A 19,028-nucleotide genomic window follows, 5' to 3' on the forward strand; every position below is an offset into this window, starting at 1 on the left:
TTCTAAAATGTCTTTAAATACATGCTCAACACTCAGTCTTAATGAAACACCTACTCTCAGAATCTCAGTGAAATATGTATTATCATCCAGAACACTACAGAGCTGTTTAAATACATACAAGAGCACTAGCTTATACACAAGAAAGCATATATGTACAGTAAACAAGATTGTACAATAAACATGAACAGTATGCTTTATATATATATATATATATATATATATATATATATGCATACATTAGGAACATCTCACACACACAATGCATGCACACATGCATGACCTCAACTGAAAGAATTCTATGTGATTTTTCTCAGGTGATTAATGCTATCATGCTATTCATAATCATCTTGAAGAGACTAATTAAAGAGCAGTCCAGATTAAATATAATTTAAGCACTATGGTAATATTGGTGTCTAACACCACAAAAAGTGTGTTTGTTTTGGTTGTTTACCCCCTAGACTACAATGTAAATACATAGCTGTCAATTTGAGTTTTATTTTTCTGTAGAAATGGACTAGGTCACCGAAACAGTAAAAAAAAATGCTTTATTGTGTCCTAATGGAAACCTGCACATGACATTTCAGAAGTAGCACCAAAATCTGTTAACATGGTTCAGTGACTGGCACTTGGGAATAGTTCTGATTGCTGTTCTTTGCTTTTCACGTTAAATTAGCACACTGGCTTTGCTTCAAATTAAGATGATCTCAACAATTTAATGCCCAACTACGATTCCCATTTCAACAGTCAAACTAGTGCAATAGCCTATTAAAATCCCTGATTACTGTAATTTAAAAAATCCCAACCTCTCCTGCCACTGTTGATTGTTCATTATTAGATTTTAATTAGAAACCCAGAGGCAAAATGGTATATAGTCAAGAGGTAAACAAAAACCTGAGTACCTGCTTTCACATACAGTATTTTAAATGCCAATAAGAACCATAACACCAGTCCTGAGACAGAGAAATTCCAAAGTGAGCATGACCAGCAAATGTTACTGTGAAAAAAGGGTCTTAAACTCAACCCTAAATCTATATCCTATAGCTGTGCTGTTTACAGAAAAGCTGAAATACAAGAAGCTTTAATAGTTCCCTTGTCCCTTCAAGCAGTGAAGTACATCTCTTTGGTGAGCATCGAGACAATGCAGGGGATCTGTTTCCTAGCATCAAAGACAGGCTGGTTGGAGGTTGACTCAAAGTCGAGTGCCACTTTATGGTTGACCCTGGTCATGATCTGCATGAGCTCTAGTTCTTTGCCATACTTTGCCATCATTTCACAAAGGGACTGAATGAACCAAGAACCGCTCATGGTGTTTCTCCAAGAGTAGTAACCTGACAGAGGAAAGAAACCCGTTAAGAAAAAAGTCTTGACATGTAAAGTACTAAAATAATCTTCATTAGGATTTTCTCAGCAAATACAAATATATACTTAACTGATTAATTCAACAGCAGCACATCATACAATTAATTTTATTACAATTAAAAATTAACTGACAGCACTAAAAATAAAAAATAAAATACTGTGTAAAAAAAAAAAATAAAAAAAATAAAAATGTTGCTCCTTAACATTTCTTTGGAAACTAGGGGTGTGCGATATTGACAAAAAATAATATTATCTTTTGAGTCATCTTCTTACATTCAATCAGTGAATTAGAATAAAGAGACATTTAGGCTGTTACCAAGCAAATGAATGCAGTATCAACAAAATTATTCTTTGCAATGCAGAGGAAACACAGAAGCTGCGTCTGAAGAGGCATTTAGATTTATTTACACACTGTTTAATGCAGGACATAAATGCTTTTAACCTGCAGTTACAAATGCATACTTTTTTTTATATTAAACATAAAACGTTGAATACTGATATTTGAAATTATTTAAATAATAAAAGATACTTTAAATGTAACATTAAAACCGCCAGTAGGTGGCAGCAAGTGCTGCAAATAGCGCAACAACAGGAAATATGGCGTCTAAAACTTAAACCTCAAAAAAAAAATCAATAATTGAACTGTTGTAAAAAAAAATCAATATTACATTTGTAATCATGATCATTTTTGGAGAAAAACGTCACTCTTAGTGAGAAATTGATTAACAATATGAAGTGGTATAAATATACATTTTCTGCCCCCATATCTTGAATTTGTGATCTAAATGCATTTTATTAGATGGAATCATGCAGTGAAAAAACACACTTAAATATCCGATCAATAATAAATACATCAATTAATGCATCAAAGTACTCTATAGGGGTGTTTTAAATAGCTTTTACAAAATTCTAAAAGATGAATTACAAACAAAACAACAATTACGCTATTATTGCAGACGATATATATCGCACACCCCTAGTGGAAATTGTGATGCATTTTTTCCAGATTTTTTGATTAATACAAAGTTCAACAGAAGACTAGTTTTATAACATTATAATTGTCTTTACTATTTCTTTTGATGAATTGAATGTGTTCTTGCTGAATAAATGTATTAACTACTTTTAAAAAAATCTTACCAACTTCAAACTTTTTGTGAATATTTTATCTGATACTCACAGGAAGTGTTTGTGTGTGTGTGTCTGTACCTGGTGCCGTAGAGTACGCATAGAGGAAGTCTGCCTCCACAGGAATCCTCACAGAATTATCGGAGACGTCAGCCTCCACACCAGGATCCAGTTCTGTACCTCTACAAGCCTAAATAAACATAACCAGCATAAATCTCAAGAGTGGAAACAAGCGCTCCAAGCCAGCACATTATAAACATCAACCCAGAAAAAAACTCACTCATTTTAATGCACACACATAAGAGGACAGCAGAAATTCTGGACGTACCTGTATGAAGAAAAGTTTAGGCTTTCCCACTAGTGATGGGCAACGGTCTCCTCTGAAAAGGCTAGTTAAGGTCTTGAGCTCCACAGAAGTATCAGTACCGTAAAACAATCCCTCATCTCCATGACTGAGCATTACACACACTAACGAAGCACAGCGGCTGTGGTCGTTATGGGCAACTGTGATAGAACAACAAACAGCCATGTATACTTGATACAATTGATCAAAAAAACAAACAAAAAAAACGTATAATTAACAACTACCATAACACCTGGGTACAGGCAACTAATTCAGTGTAATTTGGTAATATTTAATTTATAACACCAACAGGCCTATTTTAATTATTAACAGGCCTAGTTTAATTTTAATAATTTCTTAGACCATGGTCTGTCTGAATACTCGATTCTGATTTACTGGCAGGTTTGCATTAAAAGTTTAACGCACAGGTAGTTCCAAGTTAGTTTATTCACCGTTCTATATTATTATTATATTATTGTGCAGCATTAATTGATGCATACAAACTACCCCCCCACCACCACCCACACAGAGCAGGGTTTCTACAGATGTGAACAAGTTAAATTTTAAGACTTTTTAAGACCTTTTTAATGAGATAGAGGTTGGAGATCGCAGATTGCGTGGGGCACACACAGAAACTTGTTGTCAACGCTGCCCCACGACTTGAATTAAATAGCCTTAATACTAGATCGTTACATTATATCATACCTCCTCAGCAACGAGATTTTTGAAGTAACTATTATTTATTGTTTGTAGATTGACGCGAAGACGCAGGTAACACACACACAACTGTCGTCTCTATCTCTATCAATCAATCGATCGATAATTAGTTAAATGCTATATAAAATTAAATACTATAATTCATTCAAAAAATATGATCTTACTGCACTATTTCATCTCTGAATCTGATTTGAAGTGGGCAGAATGCTAGAGCTAACAAGATATAACTGACAAAATAACTGTAATTTTTACCTTTCCGGTCAAACATTGCGCTGAAAATAACATTAACAGCTTTAAATTGTCAATGCTGGATAATGACCATGGTATAAGCAGGATAATGCACAGCTAGCTGTGCATTAAATTGTTTAATGCACAGCTAGCCGTGCATTATCCCTTACTAAAGACCTGATCTCAACAACAGCCATTTTTGGGATTTTAAGATTCATCTACTGATACGGAGGCAAAGAGCTAAGAGACAGAATATAAGAATTTATTTGAATGCACCATACCTGCTGTTAAAACCTGCATAATCTGTGCAACTGTCTGATCATTGTAGACTTTCACAGTGTATCCTAGCTTCTGAAACACATTCAATACATTTCCTGCATCTACATCAGTACCGTTCCGTTGGTTCATGCCTGAAAGAAGTGAAGAACAGGTTACTATATGACTACGAAAAAAAAAGAAAAGATTTACATGACAAATATGCACAATACTGTATAATATTTTCATAAGACATTGATTATTGATAATAGTGAAATAGATCAATAGATATATATACGGAACCCCAAATTAATACCTTTCTTTCATACTTCCAATTATAAAGCTATAACACTCCACCCCAAAAATTAAATAAAATTTACTCAACTATATTTGCACAACCCTCACCTGAAGTTATAGTTAATTTTAACCCTGACTGTATTCTCTTAATCCCACAAATGCTAGATAATGTTATTCAAATTTCTAAAAATTAATTTGCTTTCAAATACTATTTATACAAACATTCATTTTTTTTATAATTTTTGTACTTCTTTCCCATCGTTGTTACACTTGTGGCGCTCCCAGTTAAAAATGACTATCCTACAAACTCATGCTATAGGCTACTATTGGATTCAATCGTCAATATTTTATACTGGCCATTTGACAATTATAGGCCATGATCAAAATAAAAATCATCTGTATCAGCAAGAATTTTGATATTGGTACATCCCTGCCTAGAGTCTATTCTGTTCACCATTCGGTTCATAAGGTAAATGCATTTAAATAAATCATCTGTGTTTGATGAGCATTTGAACTGACAGCTTTCACAAAAACAACACCTTCAACAGCACAAAACAAGTGTTACCTGTCCTGCGATCAAAGTTCTTGTTATTGATGATGATGCAGTGGCCAATGCTGGGGTAGTTCAGACTGTACCTGTAGGCATGTGACTGAGCCTTAGCATCAACCTGCACTCCTGATGCCCCATCCTTACCAGCACTGGACAAACAGATCACATGCAGCAATATTAACCCTTTGATGCACAAGCTATGAAAACCCCTCATTTAAGACCCATGTTGTGCATTAGAAGGGTAGTGATACAAAAATGATTTTTATTCAAAAAGTAAGAAATAAAAAATAAAAAATAATGATTTGTGATGATCAAAAAACAAGTTAAAAGAGAAATTCCTGGAATTCTGAATCATAAAATAAATTTATTGCAAACATATAGAAAATTTAAGACCCATATTGTGCATCAAAGGATTAAACTCTATTTAATATGAGAAATTAATATAAGTGGTAGACCGAATTTGTGTGGGCCTGTTCTCTCATTTAATTTATATTGTATTAAATTTTGGACTATATGTTTATGGAAGTTTATGGACTAAACATAATATGTGACCCTGGACCACAAAACCAGTCTTAAAATGCAAGGGTATGTTTGCAGCACAGGGAATAGTTAACAATAACAATATATTATGGTCAAAATAATCAATTTTACGCCAAAAATCATTAGGATATTAAGTAAAGATCATGTTCTATTAAGATATTTTGTAAATTTGTAATATGAATTGCAAAGGGCTTCATTTGGACAACTTTAAAGGCAATTTGCTCAATATTTTGATTTTTTTGCACCCTCAGATTCCATATTCAAATAGTTGTATCTTGGCCAAATATTGTTTCCTCACCTAACAACCATACATCAATGGAAAGTTATTGATTCAGCTTTCAGATGATGTATAACTTAAAAAAATTGACCCTTATGACGTTAAAATTCACGTTATTAGGCCTAAATGCTTTAAATAAGCAGGAACAAGTCAGTTTACATATGCAAACAACATGGTAACAAAAAGAAAATCAAGTGTTAGTGAATTTAATACTGTTTCTGTTTTGAACTGTCAATCACTTTCGAAAGCTGCATAGCAACAGTCGTCAAGATCATCTTACTCTGTTGTGTCCTGGCGCCGCGCGTCCACGCAGTCTCCGTTCATCTCCAAACGTTTAACGAGCACTCTTTTTAAGTTAATAAAAGCGTCTCTATTGGTAGCTGTTCGAAGTGTCTGGAGACGTTATAACGGGCTCTCGGCAGAATGACGACCACGCCCGCAGGCCGGTTGGATGACTTTATGTTGTCGTCGATGAGCCAGTGAGAAGCTGCACGAGAGGAGAGAAACACAACATATTTCGACGTCACACCCTTTAAGAGCTGTGCAGAAAAAAACAAAAAACAAACCCAAGACTTGGGCGAGCATATTGAGAACCAGCAAGATTTATTATTGCTGCAGATAATTCACATAATGGCTGTGTTCCAAACTAGCGAGTTCACATAGCGCTCAGCCACGCGCTCTACTCTAGGTGTGGTCTCTGGAGGTTTTAAGTCACAGCCATAAATTAATTACTCTAGTGGACAAGTGAATCAAAGCATTTATTGCAATGCAGCGTGTCTTTAATATCTGTAAAAATATTAAAGCTATGCATCCGTATGCATGGCGTTTGTTTGTCTGCTTATGAATGTTCGGACGGACAAGAAGTGAAGACTTTCAAAACACAACACTTGAAACCCAAATGTTTGAAAACAATAAAATCGATGCTTACCAAATACGTGAAAATATCCTGTTATTGGAAGCTTATAGTGTACAGGATTCCGAAAACAAAGCGGTTACTCAGCATCCAGGAAGTGTGCTCAGGCTGTCAGTTGCCACTACAGTACTTCGAAGCCTTTGCCCTTGTCTATTGCGCTACAATATCGCCCTCTGCTGGATAGATGGCTTCTTACACATGAACAGGAGCCTTTGAGGTAAAAGCTTACTCAGTTACCCACTGAGCCCTTTATCAGTTATGTACTAAACAACCATTTAACATGTTTTCATTCAAATAAACCAATTAAATAAAATGTGGCTCTGGAAACACGTGCATATTCTGATGATGCCTTGCATCTTTTCGTTGTCATTTTAAAAATGTGACCCTGGACCACAAAAACAAATCAATTTTTTGAAACTCAGATTTATACGTTATCTGAAAGCTAAATAAATAAGCTTTCCATTGACATATTTTTAGGATTTGACAATATTTGGCCGAGATACAACTCTTTGAAAATCTGGAATCAAAATATTGAGAAAATCGCCTTCAAAGTTCTTAGCAATGCATTTTACTAATCAAAAATTAGGTTTTACGGTAGGAAATTTACAAAATATCTTCATGGAACATGATCTTTACTTAATATCCTAATGACTTTTGGCTTGAAAGAAAAATCAGTCATTTTGACCTATAGAGTGTATTGTTGGCTATCGCTACAAATATAGCTTATGACAGGTTTTGTGGTCTAGGGTCACAAATATTAAAAATATTAAAATGTGGTTTAGGCTTTACTGTGTCCATATTAATAATACTGAAATGTAAGACTACCGTTTTCTATTTTGACATAAAATATTTAACACCACAGTTTATTCATGTGTATTGTTTTACATTTTATTTGTGCATATAAACAAGGTGTTGTTCCCTTGTTCTTTTTATAGCATCTTTAGGCTCTTTTCCCACACGTTGCTTCTTTGGCAGAAGGAGCTGAATCACATCTTCACTGTCCTGTTGAAGGAACAGACATCATAATGCAATGCACAGGCAGGTTTAATTTGAGTTTCTAAAGATCACTTCATATCATTAAAGGATTTTAAATAGAGATATTATATATTTTTAATAAATCTGAAAAGTAGAAATGAGAAATAAAAGTGACCTACAGATCTTTCGGAGCTCCATGGGCATGGCCTCTTCAGGATGTGCTGGTGTGTGTCTTTTCTCACACAGATTTTGTGCGGAGGTGGCTGAACCACATCTGCATTTTCCTGTTGAAAGAACAGACTTCATCATGTAATGGGCTGGTGGAATGAGAGACAAAGTGTAAACATCAATTCTAATGAAAAGCAATACGAAAGATTTGAAATAGAGATGTTATTTATGTATTTAACGTATCTGAAAAGTAAAAATGAAAGACAGGAGGAACTTACCAAATCTCCAGTGCTCCATGGGCACAGTCTCTTCAGAATGGATTTGGTTGCTCCCTGTAGAGACACAGAGAGTCTTGGTGATCTCTTGAGGGACATGGCAGGCATATGTGCATCGTTTAAGGATGCAGTGGTCACAGGTGCTCCCTCCTGGGACGAGGCAGGCACCGCCGCTTTCTCTGGGGACCTGGCAGGGACAAGTACTTCCTCAGCAGTTGCAGTGGACACTGGTGCTTCTTCTTGGGATGAGGCAGGCATTAGTGCTTTCGTTTGAGATGAGGTGTGCACAGGCCCTTTCTTTGGGGACAAGGAGAGCACAGGTACTTCCCCCGTGGATGAGGCAGGCACTGCTGCTCCTTTTGGAGTCTTAGCAGGTCTTGATGGTAGTCCTGGCCCCTTTGGGGGCCTTAGGGGCAAAGGTGTCAAGATAACATCCTTTTTTAGAAAAAGTCTCATATTTTCGGAGACTTTCATTTTTCCCCTAAATCGGTTTCTGGCAGGCAGAGGTGCTCCCTGTGGGGACCCATCTGCCACGAGTGACGAAGTGGAAACAGATTCTTCCTCTTGAGGCGAGGAGGCCACTGGTGGTTCTTTAGGCACTGGCGCTTCCACTTGGGCTGAGGCGGGCACTGGGGCCTCCTCTGGGGACCTGGTAGGAACAGGTGCTTCTCCAGGGGATGAGGCAGGGACTGGTGCTCCATTCGGATACTTGGCAGGCTTTGGTGGTGGTCCCTTTGGGGGCCTTAGTGGCAAGGGTGTCAAGATGGCATCCCTTACAGAAAGTCTCATGTTTTGGGGTATTTTCAGTTTTCCCTTCAGTTGCTTCCTGGAAGGCATAGGTGCTCCCTGCGGGGACCCATCTGCCACCAGCACTTCCTCAAGGGACAAGATAGGCACTGGGACTTCCTGTTGACCAACGGTGGCCACTAGTGCCGCTTCAGGGAACAAGCCTGGCACAGGTACTTCCTCTTGGTCTTTCTCAGGGGACCTGGCAGGCACAAGCTCTCCCTGTTGGTACTGAGGAGTAACAGGCGCTCCTTGCGGGGCCTCCACTATTTCCCGCCACTGGCCTGAAGTGAGGTCCCCACACTCTTTCTTAGATGATGAGCGCAAAAGATCATCCAGTTCCATTATTGCCCACCACCGCCCTGCGAGGAGGGCCGTGATGAGCTCATCATGCTCATCAATGGGGCTGTAGTGCATGGCTGACATGCTCAGTATGGTGGATGAGTGTCTTTGGTGGTGGTAAGACAGGTTATCGAAAAAAACTCTGAAGGCTGTTTGTGTGCAACAATTAGCTGTTTGTGAAACACTGTGGAAGAAAGAGAAGAGCTTAGTAAGCCCAGAGCAGTTTGCTTTAGTGTTTTAAAATTATTCACATTATACAAAAATCATATTCAATTCACATTAATTTGATAAATTGTAATCAATTTACTTGACCTCAAAAATTCTAAACAACTCAAACAGCCTCAAACAGGCTATATGGCGCTAACAAGGGCAATTTCTTGGATTTGATTCCCTGGGAATGCATGAACTGATAAACTGTATATAGGCTACCTTGAATTCGATGTCGCTTTGAATAAAAATATTGTCTGACAACTGCGTAACTATAAAATAAAAAAATTATGTGCATAACGTCGATGCCTAGAGAATAGGCTAATGTGAAAATCGCTAACGTACATTAAAAAAAAGTTTTATTTGTCCATAAAAGCGGTTGTGTCTAGTCTATTTAGTTAATTTTTACTTCATTATTGGAATTATTAGGCTACTTTTATTTGTAAAAATACTCAAGTAAGACTAGAGCACAGGTAAAAAGTCAAAGGATATCAGTAACGGCCTTGACTACACTGATCGGAGGGATTATTACGCGTTAATAATTATCAAGAGTATTTTAAGATATCAAAGAATATCATTTGTGTGCGTTATAAAAATCATAATAGGCTAATTAATTAGTGGTTTATGTATCAGCCTACCTGAAAATTCCTCACAGACAGCCACACACACACACACACGCACGCACGCACGCACACACACACACACACACACACACACATATATATATTAAAAGAAACATCCCCAAACCTTAAGTGAAGAGTATACTCACAATCACTCGCCGACTCCCAACAAAATCCAATCTCATGTGGACTCAAATTAATGCTCACCGAACGTTCTAAATTAATTTGCGACATAATGGCTTAGAACTGCATCAATAAAAAAAAATACAAATATCACACATTCCCACTTAATTATAACCAATCCCCGTATAATCAATTAACATGCATGCAAAATACAAATTTCCCCCCTTCGTACTTGTTTATAAGTAATCGGCTTTTAATCAATTAACGTGCATGCAGGAGCAAGTAAAGCTGCCACAATCCCTGAAAAATTACTGAAGGATCATATTGTCATAGGCTACTACTAGCCTACTTGTTATCATCAAGCACTACAAACTCAACGAGTCTGTCAACTGATAGGGCAATAAAGCACATTTTTTATATATAGGTTATAATTCACTATAGTTTTAGCCCCTGAAATGATTTGAAACAGGCAAAAGTGTATATCAAAACAAGCAGCAGGCTATTTATAGATGTCATATACACAAGGGAAATAAAATAAAATAAAATAAAATAAAATACAGGAAGACCAGTTTGTCAGAATGTAGTTGTCAGAATGACCCCCCAAAACAATGCACATTTCAGACTTTTAATTAAATGTTTAGGCTTCTATAATAAAATCATAATCAATAAAATCAGATCAGGTGTTATTCAACAGCTTTGCTCTGTGGTCATTCATTCATTCGTTCTTTATTTATGGCGTCAGTGTTGGAAAACATTATGCCAGTAGGTGGCGACAAGTGAGCATGTTTACGCGCGAGTCATTTGAATCACTTTAACGAATGCATCACCAATTCGTTTAAAAAGTATTTTAGGAACGAAGCAAGTGACTTTATGAACAGTCACTGAATCATTTAGGAAAACACACTACTATTGAAGCATTGTGTTGTTTGGTGTTGCAACAGTTCTGCTCTGGTTTTGTGTGGTTCGTTAGAAATCATTCTAAATAATGGTTATTATTATTATATAAGTTGGAAAAAGTTTTTGCTGTTTAATATTTTTCTGTTTTCTGGAAAGACAAATATTTATTTGGAATGGAAATAATTTGTAAGATGGTGAGCATAAGAAATGTCTTTCAAAAACATTAAACGGCTATTATTTATTTATTTTCATGCCATAATGGAGCTGTTAAAATCCATAGAAAATTAAATGCACTGTAATTAAGGGTCCCTAAAGATGTTTGTTTCCCTTATTGTTGCTGTTACAGTTGCTGACAAGAATCATGCATGTATATTGCTATCAACAGAGCATGCTCTAATCATAGATCAGAACACATTCAAGCATTGATCTCTCTTTATAAATGTGAAGTATAGAAGTATAAAAAGTAAATGAATGCATGCAAGACAAACACCCATTTTAGAGAATAATTTATTGCCAGTAGTAAAGCAGTTAAGCTAGTGGCAGTATTTAATAAAAATCACAAAACAAGACCATAGCATTGCTCACACACACGCAGACCCTGAAAAAGTCACATGTCTGTGAATAATCTCGCACTATAAATATATTGGGTCCCATTTTCATGGTCAAAAAATAAAGATGTTCCAAAGTCACAATTTACAAACAACAAATAAAAACAAAACAAAACATAACACGTCACAAGAATATGTAGATGTCCTTTCAGAAATGAACGTGTTATTTTTTTTTTAAGATTCTCTTACGCTTTTTTCTTTGCTTGTGAATGAACATACAGTAAGGCTGATACTGACACACCATTTGAGTTGGTACACTACTTTTTCCTGTCTTTCTTTTTGGAAAAAAAAGCAAAACATATCTACAAAAACCTAGGTAAAACCTTGAAATCAAAACTGTACATTAACATTTACATTACAAATGAATGAGGATTTGTATAAAAAAATCAGTTTGCATGGTTATATCTATACAAATACAGATATCACCTTGATGCTTGAAATGATGCTTTTTTCTAATATCCATGACAATATATCAGTTATATTTTCTGTGTAAATTGTACATCTCAACATGATCGTGTGCATGATGATCAATGTATTATTTGGCACAGCCAAGTCTAATGCTCTCCCCAATACTGTTAAATAATAATATTATTAATAACAGCCCACAAGAGCTAGCGAAGAGAACTCATTTTTAATTAAGTCTTTTCGAATCCTCTCTCCCGAGTGAGATACAGATGAATACAATGTGTGCGTTTGGATGTTTGGCATTTACGTTAAGTGTAAGACTACGTTTGTGTACTGTGTATGTTGTGTGGTTATGGTTTGAACACACAGTCAAGTCTCCTGTAGCAGGGTTTCATTTAGGCACTTTTGATATTCTGGATCCAGTGTCAGACTTCAGTATGCTGCTGCTGCTGATGTTGAGAGTCCAGCGGCGGTATGACGAGCCTCTGAAACTGCGCTCCCTCCTCCTCTCCACCGCTCTCATAATCGCTCATCATCACTTCTGACTCCTCGCAGCAGGCAGACATGTCCGAGCAGGACGCCGTGGACGTGTAGAGCGACAGCGACATGTTATCGGCAGCAGGGGGATCGAAGTCACAGCCGTAGCCCAGCGGGAATCCTCCGCGCCGGTATCCTCCGGTGGAGGACGATGTGAGGGTGCCGGTGGGGTTGGTCTGGGGTTCGGGGTCTGACGAGTAATGGTGGTGGGGAAGGAATTGGGTGAGGCTGTAGAGTTGGGGTAAGGGGGGGCGTTGGCGTACTCCGGACCCTCCAGGACTAGAGGGGGTGCTGTTTAATGCTCGCGTGGTGGGCTGCAATGTGTCGTAGCGCTCTCCGTACTCCGGCACAGGCGGAGGAGGGGGCAGGTCATCGTGGGAAGGAAAGTTGTCGGGTGGGGGAGGGAAGTCGTTTTCGATGTCGTATCCACCAGGATAGTAGTCCGTGTCCAGCAGGGCGGGGTCACTGTAAAGGGTGGGTGGGGCCTCCACTACCTCATACTGAGGAAACTCCTGGATTCCAGGAAGTTGAACGCTCGGCATCCAGTCAGATGTGTCCCAATGATAGCCTGTCGGACAAAAATAATAATAAATATCACAGTGCCACAATACAAAAAAAATAATATTATGATTAGATTAGGTAATACACATTGAAAAAAAAAAGGGCTTTTGTCAGTTCAACTTCAGAGAGGTCAATTTGAATTTTGAAAAATGGCTTTCATAACCAATTTTAAACTTAAATATTTAATATAATTAATATTGAATATTAATATTAAAGTAGTATAAAAAACACAAGTTGAGCAAGAAATTAGAAAAACGATGCTAGCCACCAATCCATTCTTTTAATGCTTCCGCCATAACTATTATTACACTAATGTTAAGTTGCATCACAAAGACGTTTTTATTTAGAATAATATGCACTTGTTTCTATACTAAACAGTAATAATTCCAATTTATTCTGTGAATAGAAGTTGAATTGAATTTGAACCATTCAGTTAATACCAGCCAAGTCATTTAAAACCAACAGCATGCAATATCAGTATCACACCAACACAATACAAATCATTCAGCACAGCACAAATATTACAGGAGTGCACACAAATATACACATCACACATGTACATTTAACTCTGAATATGTCTATTGATTGTGGATTTACAAAACAACATTGACAATATGACTGTTAGTCAATGCTTTCAAAGATCCATTTGTCCATTTTTAGGGAATTTGTGGGAGACAACAAGTTAGACTGGAAACACTCTCTCACACACGCACACACAAAAACTTTGACACGAAGCTGTGACAAAAATTGCACAAACCCCATTCATACCCCATTGATTTGAAAAGGAGAGATAATTTGACACTATTTTTGTCACAGATTTTGTAGGCATGCAGAGTTTTGTTACATTGAAGGGCGTAACCAAGCCAAAATAAAACAAAATTTAATCGGAAGGCTTCAGGCAAATTGTACAAAATAAAAATAAATCACCTCTTGGGTTCTTGTGTTCATGAGCCGAGAAAGACTCTTTAGATAAAAGGCAAACAGAATTGCAGAGAAAAGAGAGAGTTAGAGAAAATGTCAAATACTACGAGATCGAAAAACACTGTGGAAAAAAAGAGTGCAGGACAAGGTGGATACAAATTCAGGAACCATGAAGGTATGACACGATCTTCATGCCATTTGCTTGCACAGAAACATGGTGGGAAGGTGAAATCAGTCTTGGTAAGATTGCAGTTTTCCACCTCAATTTAACTGAACAATCATGTGCCACTGAAATCAAATGAGGCACCTGATTGGCTAATGAGGCATTTGATCAAATTTTTTAAGATGTGTTTAGTCATTTTTAATTTCTTTGTCTTTGTAGATATAATTTAGGTGAAGAAAATGGCATTTTTGAGACCCACCAAACACTAACGACACAGATACCCAATAATCAGCATTGAAGCAGCAAAATACTACCTTCTTTCTCCACCGAGTCAACAACAGAGCTGACAAGGTGGATTACTGTCACTAGGGAGGCGTAAAAAGGGCAGATAAGAGAAATCTAACATTAATTTTTCAGAAGTAAACATGGCAGGAAAGAAACACTGGAAGGCAAGATTGCAAGGGAGAGAGGAAACAGAGACAAAAGTGTTTCTCACGATGAGACATTGCATTCTGACATCTGACAAAACTGATGGATTTGAACTGATTGACTGGCACTGTCAGAACAACAGATACTAACTGGATTTATGGGATTTTGGCTTCTGCAAAGGGTGTGATCTAAGAGATGGGTTAATGGCAGAGGGATTCGGTTGTGTCGGTAAGGCAAACGCCTGGGTTGAGCTCTGGTGAAGGACAGTGGGAGTGACGGCTGATGTTGTGCTCATGATTACACACATTAACAGAGTGATGAAAGGAAAGATCAGGGAAATTCTCAAAGATAAAAGAGAACAAAGCCCCAAACTAAAACCAGCAAATGGAGAAAAATTAAAGAAGCAGGGTTCACACTTTAGAGGAAAAAAGGTACATGGCCGTAAGAAAATATTAATTATTTATTCAATATAATGCATTAGTGTTTATCAGAGATTCAGTGGGGGAGTTGTTAGGTCAAGGTCAGGGGTTGAAAAGGTCAAATGAGGGTCAAGAGTCAATGGTTAGATGACTGCAGTCCCCTTCACATGACTCATGTCAGGTCAAATGACATTTGAAAAATCATCTAGCAGGTTCAGACATGATTGTTCAGCGCTGCTAATGCATTCATTGTTTAGAGAGCAACAACAGAATTTGAGATGAGGTTTAAAAAGTTATTGTCTTTTTTATATATTATATTGGTGATGCTTAAATAGGACAAACCGAGAGATTTAACGTCTCTTAGTTTTCACACAAGTTTTTGTTTGAATTAAACTAATGCTGCTAAAGTCAAATATAGTTAGATCAAAAACCTACTGAAATAAGAGCTAAAACTTAAATTAAATAATGCCAAATAGGAATATGTAGATTAAATATGACAAAAGCATATAAAATTACTAAAAGATAAACATTAAATGAAAAGAAAAAAGCTAATTCAAAATATTAATAAATAATATAAAGAATACTAAAATAAAACATCCTGGCATCCTGACCCATCCCTAGTTTAAATACATTTCTCAACACAACTATCATTTGTTGCTTTGATCAGCCAATAAAAAGCTGACTTATTCTTGAAGTACTGTTACAAGGTTTGACCTGACCGCAAAATAGTGCATGGATATGCTATAGCTAGACAGTTTGTTCCAAACAGTTCTGTCATAAGTCATGTGAAAAGTCCTTCAGATACAGTAATCGGGGTCAACAGAAACATTGTTTTGTGTGTGCTGGAGACCCATCATGTGTACTTTTCATACCCTGCTTTTACACTCTGAGCTGATGTCTTCAACCATCCATTGGCTTCATTAAGAGACACAAAGAAAGGAAGGGGAAAAAAAGAAGAGAAAAGATCCGAAATATGAATTTCTCACAGAGAATTAATAAAGATCATTTTCAGATGTTGCCTTGAAATTATGAAAAACTTATGAGAAGTTGCTCTTGGCAATGGTAAAAGAAAAAGATGAGGGGGCTTAGAGGGAAGACAAGCTTTTTTCTTTTTATGCATTGAGAATTTCGCAGGGCCTTTAGTGATCGCTTCCTTCCAGCATGGGCAAGTGTTCACTTACGAGCAGGCCTCTATTTAAAACCTTGCTCGGTGTCTGTGGTGCGATTTGATCCAAATGGGAGCTGAAGCCCCAGTGCAGCGATAAGGAAGAGAGAGAGAAATGACATAACACATGACCCAAAAACATATCACCCTTTACGCTCGGTTACATCAGTAAAATAAAGACAGACAGGGTTAGCAGATGTTCAAAAAAAAAAAAAAACTGTATAGGGGTCTGTCAACTAAAAGAACATTTAGATTATGTTTGGAATAGAATATTAGTGAGGATTCTACACTATGTATGTACTCTGCTGACGCACTGGAGCTCACGTCTCACACTATCTTTATTAACAAACCCCATATTTGAAGTCTAAACAAGTACATTCTCGCCTAAAAAACTACATTCTGTGACACAAAAACAGTATTATTTTTAAATTACAGTAGATTTGAGCGTCCGCCATAACACTCATTGTGAGAAATACAGCAAGCAGAGTGATACAAATTGTGAAAGGGTGTTCCTGTAGCGATACCAGTACAATATCTCACGGTTCTCAACCAATCAGATTTGAGAACAAGAACGAACTGTTGTATAAAAATAAATATCTTTTTGAATTAGAAGAGTTTGCAGGTGTGGCTAACGTAATGTTTTTTTTCCTATACAACTGTTTCTTTGCCAAATGTTTTGTTTAAATTAATACGCAGCATTTGTTGTATGCTGTCCGTATGTATCCCAGTATAAAGTACACTAGGTGTTTCCATTCCAAACATAGCCTTTTTTGTCTGTTAAAGAAGTATTCTTTCAATAATATTTTTTCAGCTTGTTTACAGAGAAACATACAGTATAAATCATTCTGATATCTAAACATGTCACAGAAGTATTTCACATACTGTATATTCTGTAGTTTAACTGGCTGGTTATGATCTATCAGTCATCTAAGATGAGTAAAAGCAAATGCATTCTATTCCATACATACCATTGTCGTCACATGACTCGGACTGGAAGGAGCTAAGAGAGTGGACCTCAGACATGCTGCCTCTGGTGTTGTAAGGATGACAGGCGCTGTCCTCTACCGGTTTCTTACTTAGACAAGGATCCAAGTCCACTACTTTAGCTGTGAGGAGAAGAAAACAGTCACACAAACTTTACCTCACATTCAGAGTCCATGAAATAGATTGTCTTAGCAAGTCACAAGCACGACATTTGGATTCCAGATGGGTTTCTGTACATACCATCGTAGTCGTAATCCCAGCTGGGCTTCTGTATGGAGTCACTGTCAGACACGGAGTTGGAGGGTGGGGGAGGAGGCAGGTTAGGTGCCACACTACAGACAGCCACCGTCTTCCTGTGCCCATGCACTGAATCGGGGTTGAATGTGCTGAATTCTGGGTGCTCCGGTATGGCTGAGCCCTCAAATGAGTTGCGGTCCAGATTGTTGCGGGAGTCGCTTGGAATGCTGGGAGTGTAGGAGATGGGCCGTACAGGGACCTGTGGTGGGATGTCGGAGTAGATGTTCTTGTTGAGTTTGGAGTCAAAGTACGGCCGATGGAGGAAGGCATGCGAGGCTCCTGTGCCTACGCCAAGCTTGTCGTCATCGTCAGATTTGGACTTTGAGCGCCGGCAAATGCGCTTGCGAACCACTACGAAGAGTATGACGAGAATGAAGATGCTGGCAACGAAGACAACGATTCCGATTACTTCCTCGAGGCCGATGTTCCAAGAGGTGGAGACAAATTCGTTGCGGATTTCGGAACGGAGTTCACAATGCTGCCCACTGAAGCCCGCAGAGCAGTTACAGTTGAAGGAGCCGTACGTGTTCTGGCAGTGACCACCATTGCCACAAGGCTTCTTCAGACACTCATCTACATCACTGAGGCACCTAAACACACATACAAGCATGTACTGTAAATACACAGCTGCATATTCAGTCTACACTTTCAAACATTTGAAGTAAGATTTATGTAATGTTTCTGAAAGATGTCTCTAAGTCTTGCCAAGGCTGAATACAGTAAAAACAGGAATATTATGAACTATTATAACAAATTTAAATAACTGTTTTCTATTAGAATATATTTTTAAATGTAATTTATACCTGTAATGTCAAAGCTGAATTTTTAGCAGCCATTATCCCATGAAAGTTGAGAAATCACTCTAATATGCTAATTATTCAAATAATAGAAAGTTCAACAGAACAGTATTTACTTAAAATGGAAATCTGTCAATTTTAATCAATTTAATGCATCCTTGCTGAATAGAAAATATATATATATATTTTTTTTCATTTAAAAAGTCTCATCTAGGTATCATCTCATGAGAAGCAGCATCTCATAAAGAAACTTTTTTCATGCCCATTTAATATATGTTTGACTTATTCAATCATGTCTCACAGGTTTATTAGATGGGTCAAAAGATGTACCTGTCTCCTTGGAAACCCAGCTCACACTCACACACAGGACCATCCAGGCTATCAATGCACTTGCCGCTGTTCTTACACGGGTTATCTGTGCAATATGGACCCAGCTGACACCTGGTTGAAAATTAAAAAAGAGCCAAAATGTCATTCAGAAACTTCACACATGCACAACTTTAGATAAACTTTAAATAGGAAGAACTGTGTTTGGATAGTTTTTAATTGCATTAGAAATTTCTCAAAGAGAAAATTGATTCTGTCTTACTAAATTAAATCTGATTATCAATCACATCGCCTCCCAAAGCTTCTGATTAAATTTCCAATTTAATAGGAATTACTGAGAATGCCGCATGGATTTCTGAAGTATTTTTCTTTAGCTTGAGTCACACCATGCATATTAATGAAGTTTAATTTATGAAAA

The 19,028-nt window shown here is 37.3% G+C and overlaps 3 protein-coding genes across 3 annotated transcripts in view; all 3 read right to left on the reverse strand.

The window, feature by feature from the left end:
- Nucleotides 1-62: 62 nt before the first annotated feature.
- On the reverse strand, nt 63-6,782 carry casp3a (caspase 3, apoptosis-related cysteine peptidase a). The gene is made up of 7 exons (XM_019110173.2): nt 6,620-6,782; nt 5,972-6,178; nt 4,890-5,023; nt 4,054-4,182; nt 2,813-2,988; nt 2,566-2,674; nt 63-1,328 (listed from the first exon to the last, which is right to left on the reverse strand). The coding sequence occupies exons 2-7, from the start codon at nt 6,013-6,015 to the stop codon at nt 1,099-1,101; spliced, it is 822 nt and encodes a 273-aa protein (XP_018965718.1). The 5' UTR covers nt 6,016-6,178; nt 6,620-6,782; the 3' UTR covers nt 63-1,098.
- Nucleotides 6,783-7,355: 573 nt separating this feature from the next.
- LOC109096551 (nascent polypeptide-associated complex subunit alpha, muscle-specific form-like) lies at nt 7,356-10,230 on the reverse strand. The gene is made up of 4 exons (XM_042716699.1): nt 10,127-10,230; nt 8,026-9,334; nt 7,759-7,863; nt 7,356-7,606 (listed from the first exon to the last, which is right to left on the reverse strand). Exons 2-4 carry the CDS (start codon nt 9,232-9,234, stop codon nt 7,493-7,495), a joined length of 1,428 nt encoding a protein of 475 aa, XP_042572633.1. The 5' UTR covers nt 9,235-9,334; nt 10,127-10,230; the 3' UTR covers nt 7,356-7,492.
- A 1,256-nt stretch (nt 10,231-11,486) lies between these two features.
- Nucleotides 11,487-19,028, reverse strand: part of LOC109091422 (protocadherin Fat 1-like) — an 87,763-nt gene continuing 80,221 nt past the window's right edge. Inside the window, exons 25-30 of the mRNA XM_042716700.1 lie at nt 18,614-18,724; nt 17,430-18,076; nt 17,177-17,311; nt 14,507-14,569; nt 14,036-14,071; nt 11,487-13,115 (exon numbers count right to left, since the gene is read on the reverse strand). Of these exons, the coding sequence (XP_042572634.1) occupies nt 12,436-13,115; nt 14,036-14,071; nt 14,507-14,569; nt 17,177-17,311; nt 17,430-18,076; nt 18,614-18,724 (1,672 nt within the window). The 3' untranslated portion in view covers nt 11,487-12,435. The remainder of the gene's footprint in view (nt 13,116-14,035; nt 14,072-14,506; nt 14,570-17,176; nt 17,312-17,429; nt 18,077-18,613; nt 18,725-19,028) is intronic.

Source organism: Cyprinus carpio, chromosome B1, assembly GCF_018340385.1.
Source record: "Cyprinus carpio isolate SPL01 chromosome B1, ASM1834038v1, whole genome shotgun sequence".
In the NCBI taxonomy this organism is placed as follows: Eukaryota; Metazoa; Chordata; class Actinopteri; order Cypriniformes; family Cyprinidae; genus Cyprinus; species Cyprinus carpio.

Excerpts from the sequence above, each read along its gene's own strand:
- casp3a (XM_019110173.2), bottom strand. The coding sequence starts at position 6,015 with ATGAACGGAGACTGCGTGGACGCGCGGCGCCAGGACACAACAGA. Across the intron at positions 2,675-2,812 it reads CTAAACTTTTCTTCATACAG|GCTTGTAGAGGTACAGAACT; the intron begins GTACGTCCAGAA and ends ATGTTTATTTAG. Across the intron at positions 1,329-2,565 it reads TGCGTACTCTACGGCACCAG|GTTACTACTCTTGGAGAAAC; the intron begins GTACAGACACAC and ends TTCCTCTGTCAG.
- LOC109096551 (XM_042716699.1), bottom strand. The coding sequence starts at position 9,234 with ATGTCAGCCATGCACTACAGCCCCATTGATGAGCATGATGAGCTCATC. Across the intron at positions 7,864-8,025 it reads CATGGAGCACTGGAGATTTG|GAAAATGCAGATGTGGTTCA; the intron begins GTAAGTTCCTCC and ends TTCTTTCAACAG. Across the intron at positions 7,607-7,758 it reads CATGGAGCTCCGAAAGATCT|GACAGTGAAGATGTGATTCA; the intron begins GTAGGTCACTTT and ends TTCCTTCAACAG.